The sequence below is a fragment of the Eurypyga helias genome, unplaced genomic scaffold, assembly GCF_000690775.1.
Source record: "Eurypyga helias isolate BGI_N326 unplaced genomic scaffold, ASM69077v1 scaffold1654, whole genome shotgun sequence".
NCBI classification, from domain to species: domain Eukaryota; kingdom Metazoa; phylum Chordata; class Aves; order Eurypygiformes; family Eurypygidae; genus Eurypyga; species Eurypyga helias.
The window spans coordinates 1-8964 of NW_010245420.1; the positions used below are offsets into that span (position 1 = coordinate 1).

The window sequence follows — 8964 nt, forward strand, 5'->3', positions numbered from 1 at the left end:
ATCATCTACCAGCCGCAGGCGGTGTTCAGGGTGCGGGCGGTAACCCGCTGCACCAGCTCCTTGGAGGGACACACCGAGGCCGTCATCTCCGTGGCTTTCAGCCCCACGGGAAAGTACGAGGGTCTGGCCGCGGGTGGGGGGCTCTGCAGCAGCCACTGTCCTTCCCTCCCGGGGGCACTGCGTTGAGCCGGGGGCTTACTCCTCTTCCAGGTACCTGGCGAGCGGCTCCGGAGACACCACCGTCCGCTTCTGGGACCTCAGCACGGAGACGCCGCAGTTCACAGCCAAAGGTGGGCGAGGGGGTGGCCTGGGAGGGCAGCTCCTGACCCCCTCCCTCAGGGGGCTCTGCCTGAGCCGCGTAGTTGAGTTGGTGCTTCGGGGAGGGAGCAGCTCTCCGACTAAGGAAGTGGAGGACGAGGGTCTATCCAGGAGGAACACGGAGGGTTCCCTCCCAGAGTGCTGCCTGGGGGCAGCTGTGTGCCGGGATGCGGGGGACAGCCAGACACAGCTCTCCACTCACACCTGCTTGTGCTCTCTCTGGCAGGTCACCGGCACTGGGTGCTCAGCATCGCCTGGTCTCCCGACGGCAAGAAGCTGGCCTCGGGCTGCAAGAACAGCCAGGTACAGGTTGGCTTCCTCAGCACGTGGCCAGGTAGCCTGACAGCCGCGCCGGGGTAGGGTCTGTGGGAGCGTGGAGACTCTCCGCAGCCCTGTTCTGAACTGAAATGAAATGCGGTGAAGGGGCTGTGGGGAATTAGGGGCAGACACTTGGTTTTTCCTGAGGCGTGGAGGGTGTATCCCGTTGTTCTGAGCAGGATTCCCATTCCCCAGAGCTTTGCATGTGGATGTGCTGTGGTAGTTGCGAGTAGCGTCTCTAAACACCGCCGGGCAGCGCTCTGGCTTCATCCCCTTTGCAGAAGTCTCGCCGCTGAGCCCTGCTGACCTGTGGCAGATGCTTTTCCCTCCGCGCAGGAAAGAGCCCAGGCCTTGGGCCTGGTCCTTGGCAGACGGCTCCGTCACGAGGGAGGTGTCTGGAGCGGGAAGGGGTATCACGCAGCCAAGCCAGGGCTGCGGTTCGCATGATCCAGACGTGCAGCGGCAGCACTCCCGCTCAGATACAGCCAAATTCCCTCTGACGGGAACGCAAAGGGGGTCCCTGCCCCTGCTATGGGGCACAGCGGGTGCGCGTAGGGTGTGTGCAGAAACGCCTGGGGAAGCGGGAGCGCTCGTGGGTGATAAAAAGTGTCAGTGACTGGCTGAGCTGCAGAGGGGCAGTTGCTTGTGCTGACCTTCTGGTCTGGGAGCGGTGAGAGTGGCTCTGAGGAAACAGGCCGGGATGGTTGTGCCCTGGTTTGGAGCTGTTCTGGCTTAAATCCAACCAAGGGAGCTGCTTGTCCTCCGTTTCCCTGTTTCTCCCAGGTTCTGAAGTAGGAGTTGACTCATGCCTTGGCTCTATGGTTTAACATTTATGTAGAGAGAGAAAAAACAAGAGAAAACCAGCATGTGTCCCACCCACAGAATCCGATAATAAGTAGCATTTAGCGCACTCTGGCTTCCATCAGGCTCCACAAACATTCACTGCCACTCTGGCGCAGGATGTCGCAGGCTCAGGCTGCCTTTTTGGGGACCTGGATCGGTTTTGAGTTGAAGCAGAGATTTTTGTAGCCACAGAAAAGGGTGATCAGGTCTCGTTCTTTGAGACGTCAGCTGATTGCTGCCGGGATCTGGAAAGGCATCCAGTCCCCCTCCCTTTCTGCTCCCTGCTGCTGCCCGTGGAGATGTGACTCCAAGGACACCCATGCCTCTAAACGGAGGCCAAACGTCCCTGGGATTCACATGATGCATGTGGCCTGACATGACCCTCTTCCTTCCTCTCTTGGATAGATATTTCTCTGGGACCCAGCCACTGGCAATCAAATTGGCCGGGCACTCCTTGGCCACTCCAAATGGATCACATGTCTGTGCTGGGAACCGCTCCACATGTAAGTGAAGGGCCGGCTCAGCCCATCCCTTTTACTCGAATGGAAAAGAGCAGCCGGACCTGACTGCTCCTGTTTGCCTTCCTCCTGGTCTGGGAAAAGGGGTGCATGCAGGCGTCGGGGAAAAATGGTGTAGCTCAGAGCCAGGAGACCCAGGCGCTGTGCAGAGCCCCTGTGAGGGTGCTGGGGCAGTCGCTGCAGGCTGGGCCTCTCTTTTCCCCCGCAGAAAAGAGAGATTTGCCTAGGAAAAACAACATTCTCATAGTGCCGGACGAACGTTTGACGTGCTCCTGCCCAGCGTGGTGAGCTGGGAGCAGGAACGCCTGCCCGCGTGGTGCCGAGCTCAGGCTCTGCGGATCATTCCCTTTCTGCTCTCTGGCATCCCGGTCGCCTCTGTCGTCCTGCTTATTCATCCTGGGGGCTGATTACCTGTGCAGTCCCCTTATCCCTTCGGTCAGCTCAAGCTCTGTTGGAGAGAAGGGTGGAGGGGGCAGTTGTAGCCAGTAAACCAAGACATTTGAGAAGTAAATGAAGAATAGTCCCTGCGGAGCAAAGCCCAGCAAATTGAATTTGCCCGTAGGAAACTCCAGCTATTTGCAAGCAATTAACTGGATTAGCAAAAACTGATTATGAAGGAGGATGAGGAAATGGAGAGGAGGAAGACGACCCTACCAGGGCTCCGCTTCTGCCTCCAGCCAGCTGCGCTCTCTGCTCAGTTGCTGCGGCACAGGAGGGGCCGTGCTCTTCCTCAGCGCTGCTGGTGCCAGGGGTCGCTTTCTTTGACGATAAAGCCGTGTTGAGGGATAAAGATGCGGCTCCCCTGGCCTTGCTGGGTTGTGGCCAGCTGCTTCCAGATGTGTTAAATTTGCCGCCCCTGAGCCGCGTGGCTGGATGTTGCAGCATTCAGCCCCGACGGCACGCTCTGTGTCAGCAGGCCGGCATGTTTCCTGCCAGAGCATGGTGTAGGCAAGGGAGCATTTGACACGTTCCCGTTGCTGCCGGTCTGTGCTGCTGGCGTGAGGCAGACTGATCCCCCTGCCCAGGCCTCGCCCCAGCCAGTGCGCAGGGAAGGTGACAGTTTGCGGTCCCCTCGTTAGCCAGCGGGTTAAAGCTGCCTCCTGTGAAAACAAGGTCGTTGCCAACGGCTCAGGTGCCAGGTTTACCCTGGATTGATGCCTCCAGCGTGCAGCCCACGACGTGGTTTGGAGGGAAGCGTCTGTCTGCCTCTCCCCTGCCTCGTGGGATCTTGTTCTCCGTGGGTCAGCGGTCTGCCCCTGCCTGGCCTTTCTCTGATCTTAAGCCAAAAGAGAAAGTTGTCTTTTATGGATTTCTGCACCCTTGAATCCTCCGGGGCTGATGGGGGGAGAGCTTGGTGGAGGAGCTGTGTGCGCTGCACAAGTGGATTTGATCTTCTTTTCACCCAGAAACCCGGAGTGCCGCTACCTGGCAAGTGCCTCCAAGGATGGCAGCATCCGCATCTGGGACACGCTGATGGGCCGGTGTGACAAAATCCTCACGAGCCACATGCAGTCAGTGACGTGTGTGAAGTGGGGGGGCGACGGCTTGCTCTACTCCTCCTCCCAGGACAGGACCATCAAAGTCTGGAGGAGCCAAGATGTAAGTGAGGCAGGCAGTCCTGGCACTGCTGGCAAAGGGGCTGGATGCTGTGGTGTAGCTTTGCTCTTCCTGGCACAGCTTGTGCCCTGGAAAATGGAGGTGCAAAGCGAGTGCTGTATCCTCTTGACCTGTCAGAGCCTGTTGCTTGACACCATTTGGAAGGGGTGATTGTGCAAAGTTTTCATCACTAAAAGCTGAAAACATCCCTGGAGTGAGCTGTGCTGGTGGGTTCCCTGCAAGGCCCTGCAGGAAATTGGTTCCTGAAGCTCAACAGCATTGTTTCTTCCCTGCTAAGCCTGGCTACAGTCCCGCCTGCAGCTTGGGCCAGAGGGTTTGGAAAGTTTAGGGTTGATCCTTGCAGCTCAATGGGTCTGATGGGTCCTGCACAGTCTGGCTCCGTCCTTTCCATCCCTCTCTAAGCGGTTGGTTTTGTTTCCAGGGGGTCCTATGCCGCACCCTGCAGGGCCACGCTCACTGGGTGAACACCATGGCCCTCAGCACCGACTACGTTCTCCGCACTGGAGCCTTCGAACCTGCTGAAGCCACCATCAACCCACAGGACGTAAGGGGCTCCTGTAAGTGCAGCACCCGCGTTGTAGGCTGGGGGAGGCGGCGGGGGGAGCAGTAAGAAGACCTGACTTCTCTTAATGCTGCCATGAGCCAAAGCAATCTTGAGAGCCGGGAGCAGGTCCTGTGCCAGTGTTGCTCGTGCTGGCAGCCATAATATTCCTTGCCCATGCACAGGGTCGAGCAGCCTGGGGGATGGGCAGGCCACTCCATTTCCAAGGGCTTTTGCTCTCAGTATCACCCTTGGCAAAGAGAGTGGGTGAGCAGTCACAAATCAGTCTCCTTGGCCTCCAGAGCTGGGTTGGTATTGGCATCACAGGGTTATAAAGTTTCCTTTCACCTAAGGATTGCAAATCTCTCTTCCTTCCCTTCTCCCTTTCCCTCTTCCAGTGGCAGAACTGAAGGCCAAGGCACAGCAGAGGTATGACCAAGTGAGGGTAAGTCCCATTTGTCCGTGCTGTGGTTTATAACACTAGTACTGGTGGACCCAGTAAATGTGCACTGTTGGCTGTTGACCCCAACACTGGTGACCTTCCAAGCTCTCCACACCTGGCTTGTACAAGACTTCCGTTCGTTCATCCTTTCCTCAGGGCCAGGAACCAGAAAGACTCGTCTCGGGTTCAGATGATTTCACGCTGTTTCTTTGGAGACCAGCAGAAGACAAGAAGCCGCTGGAGAGAATGACGGGCCATCAGGCATTGATTAACCAAGTCCTGTTCTCGCCAGACACCCGGATAATAGCCAGTGCTTCCTTTGACAAGTCCATAAAGCTCTGGGATGGTAGGACAGGAAAGTGAGTTGGTGTGTATTGTTACAGAGGTGGTGCTCGTGTGGGGTCTGCGTGTAACGCGCAGGTCACGCAGAGGTGGGCCCCGACATCACTGCCAGCAGCTCCCTGGTGTGTTCAGCATCTCTGTAGCCTGAACTCGTGCAAAGTTATTCTACTGCCTGTGTCTCTCTGCCCTTGGGAAGTCCCTTGTCCAGCCCTTCTTGTGTTACAGGGTCTGTGCATGGCTGGGTGTGTGCAATCCCGCTGTCACCCAGCCACAGCGCTGCCTGGCACCTGTGCAGCCTGCTGCAGGGTCGGTTCTCCGGGGCAGGCACAGCTGTGGTGGGATGGGATGGTGCACTCTGCTGATCTGGGCAGAGAAGTTGAGATGAAGAGCTGTCCTCTAGAAGGCTCCCAGCCCATCTGGGGGGGTTTTCAGAGAGACTGCACCACCTATAGCTCTGCGTGGTGATTGACTGCCGTGTGTGTGCTGGCTTGGGGTGTGCTGGGCATCCCGTGACTGTGTTTGCTTGCTCAGAGGTGGAGAAGAAACATAACAGCTGGGCAAGGGCAGGTTTGGAACGAACCCAGCTGCTTGCTCCTCTGACAGCTTCTTTGTGCCTCCTCCGTGCCAGGTACCTGACATCGCTGAGAGGGCACGTCTCGGCTGTGTATCAAATCGCCTGGTCAGCCGACAGCCGCTTGCTGGTGAGCGGGAGCAGCGACAGCACGCTGAAGGTCTGGGATACCAAGACGAAGAAACTGGCCATCGATCTCCCTGGCCATGCGGACGAGGTGAGGTGTCTGGTCGAGCTGAGGGGCTTGAGAGAGACAAGAATGACTCCTCCTCTCATGACTGCAATAATAACCGAGTCTTAAAAGGATTGGAGCCCGGACGGACAGAGGGTAGCAAGCGGAGGGAAGGATAAGTGTTTGAGGATGTAAGTAACCTGTTGTCTGTCCACGGAGGTTGTTGCAGCTGCTCCATGTGTCCTTCAGAGCTGTGGTCTCCTTGCAGAGACTGACAGAGTTAGGGCATGACCTCTCCTTGCAGAGAGCACGGTGCTGGACCAAATTCCAGCCCAGACACCTCACCTCCCTCGGGGTAGGAACTGCTGCTATCCCATGGGAGATGACTAGAAAGCAGAGTCCCTCCAGCTGTGCAGTCAGTGGTGAAATTTGACTCAGACATTTTGACTCCTGGAGAGGGGAAGGAACATTTGCACCAGTCAGTCAGACCCTTCCTGTCTCACCTTCCTCCGTCTCCCAGTTACGCAGACAGAAAAATTCCTGTTAGCTGGTTGCCATCTGACCACGGCTGGCGGAGGAACCCGGTCCCCAGGCTGTGCTGCTCTCATACGGTACCTGCTGGGCCGTGTGGCAGCGCCGGTGCTGGACCACAGGGACACAGCAGCTCTTCCCGTTTGCAGATGGCGTCGATAGGAGCAACGACACGAAGCCACCGGTCCCGTCCTACGCTGGCCTGCCCGTCGGCACAGAGAGAGCCTGGGAGATCTGCGAGGTGATGGATGACAGAGGCTGACCCGAGCAAGACTCCCTGTTCCTGTTGGCTGCTGTCCCTCATGGACTCTTTCCTTATATTTATTTAAGGAAATTTTAATTGTAGTTCTTACGAGCTGTGCTTTGCAGGATGATTTCCTCTGAGCATTACAGGAGAGATACCTCATCTGCTTCCATCTCAACTGGCTTTTTATTGAAATTTCAGCCTTGTAGTAGCCTTCCCCCTCGAAGGGGACAAGCGAAGGGTGGGGACAGCTCATGCCCTCTCTTGCTGTGTGAAGAATGCTGCGGGAAGGAGGCTTTTAGAGGGAACAGAAAGGGTTGTCGTTGTGTGACCTTCAGAGAGGGAGAGAGGAAGGGGAAAATCCAGCACATCATTACATTGCAGAATTGTGCTTTGCTGCATGCGTGGGACCAAGATCTGCTGAGAATAAGATCTCGGGGCTTCTCGTTATTCCATTAAGCTTTTGCTTTCCCACTCAGCCCATTTCCCTGTGGGCTGTGCCGTGCATTATCTGCTAGTGATCCTCTGCATCCACAGCAGGTAACTCATTCACTTCTCCATTCAGGGTGCAACAGGCATGGACTTCCGACGGCTGCTAGAGCTGTGCTGAGTTTCCAGGTTTCAGTGACTCTTGGAAATGGGGAAAGTGAGGTACTTGTGCCTCTGAACGGGGGACAGAGCATCTGTTTCCTGTCCACTGCCGGCTCAGGGGGAAGGAAGGAGCAGGCATTTTGGGTGGTGTTTGTCCCTTGCCCTGGATACGTGCTGACAGCGCGGCAGGGACTGTCACAGTAAATGGCAGAACTTCCATTGCACAGAGTTGGCTCCTGGAAGTTCTCAAGTGCATTTACTTGCCCAGTGGGTGAGAGTGATTCAGTCAGTTAGGTATTTGTGACCTTGCTTAGGAGCCTTTTTATAAGTTGGCTTGGGCTTCCAGCAGTCATGAGGCAAATAGACCTGGATTTGGTGTTTATTTCCACGATGCAAGAAACAATGAAAATCAAGATGTGATTAATAAGGAACAGAGATTATATTGTCAGATTTAGTCACAGCAAGCTAGTGTGAAGACCAAAACATTCTCTACTTGGTGATTACTACAACTCAGAACTGGAGTTTGGGTCTCAGGTGCTTCCTAGCTGCAGAAGGTGCATTTTAGGACTTTATTCCTGCCTGCAGGATTGCTTTGGAGAGTTAGGAGGGGATGGCGCAGTAATGGCCATTTGCCTGTCTGCAAGTGTTTTGGTGAGCAAAAGACTGGAACAAAGGGTTAAATCCTTACTATGACTAAGAACAATTTGTGGTTCCTGTTGTTAGTATCTCTCTCTGGTAGCCAAGTCAGCAGGTTCTCTCTTTGTGGGATCTTTTGGGAAGAACTCAATATCCTGTACCTGCACTTTCACTGATGTGCTTCCTCCAGCTGGTTCTTGCTGATGGTGAAGGCCATGTTGCGTCCATCTGCATAAACAAAACCTTTCGTAACTCGCTAAGGTTAATGTTGTGGGACAGGGTGATTTAAAACTGTAGCTGATAATTCTGCCTCTCCAGACTGCCGTGCCCTTGGGAAGGAGAGGAGCACACGTGCAGCTGATGGATCGCTGGTAACAGCCGAGAAGCCCGTCCGTTTTGCAAGTGTTTTGGGCTGCCTGTGCTGATGAAACAATCCACCTTTGGGAGTTCAGCGCTGCGTTCCCTGGGTTTGACTCGCTGAAAGCAGCAGCTGCTGCAGCTCCTGGTAGTACGTGGCTCTGAGGCATCATTCTCTGCTTCCTCTCCCAAGTGCTGCGGAGGGTCACCATGCCCTGTTAATCCATGGTGTGTTTTGTGTTAGAATTGGGGATGTATGGGAGCAGGGTGAATTAATCCTGCCTGCAGGGACTGGCTTGGCCGTGCGTGTGTGTACATTTACCTAAAGAGCGCTTCCCTGTCCACTCGTTTCCAAACCAAAGCCATCGCTGTGCCCCCTGGCTGTGCTCCTAACTGAGGCTGGCTCCTGCCATCCCTTCAGACTGCTGCTGTGATACCAGGAACCGAACAGAGCCTGATTAAAACCCACCTTCCTAATGCTGGAGCAGGCTTTTCCAGAGCAAAGTGAAGAGAGGGCCTTGTAAGTAAGTTTACACCAGAACAGGCTGTCTCAGCCTTCATCTTTTGTGACCTGACAATGGGTAGATTTTGAACCACATTATGTGATGGGTTTGCATGTGGACCAAATCATATTTACCTATCTAAGCAGCTGCTACTGCTGGTTTTATCATTCATACAGTACCAGCCTTCATGCATACTAAGTGCTGGCCCTGTTCCAGCTGTATTCCTAAGCGTTCCTGTGACACTCCTCCCGGTTTTATTTGAATGCGGCATTTCCCAGGCCTCGCTCTGCAGTCTCCTGCCTGCGTTCCCGCCCTGGGGAGCGGCTGCTGCCCTTCACTTCAGGGCTGGCTCCTTTTTTGTCAAGAGGTGAAGCGAGTGTGCGACCCCCCCGCTCTCCAGGTGATAGCGGTGTGAGCTTT

At 55.3% G+C, this 8964-nt stretch overlaps 1 protein-coding gene across 1 annotated transcript; it reads left to right on the plus strand.

Moving 5' to 3' along the window:
* Nucleotides 1-4: 4 nt before the first annotated feature.
* On the plus strand, nt 5-5877 carry NLE1 (notchless homolog 1 (Drosophila); the record flags this gene model as incomplete). The annotated part of the gene is made up of 10 exons (XM_010150044.1): nt 5-113; nt 211-290; nt 545-621; nt 1885-1982; nt 3404-3596; nt 4036-4171; nt 4554-4600; nt 4754-4956; nt 5568-5739; nt 5815-5877. Coding segments are annotated over 10 exons (1178 nt in total), but the record flags the coding sequence as incomplete, so codon positions are not given.
* Nucleotides 5878-8964: the final 3087 nt, after the last annotated feature.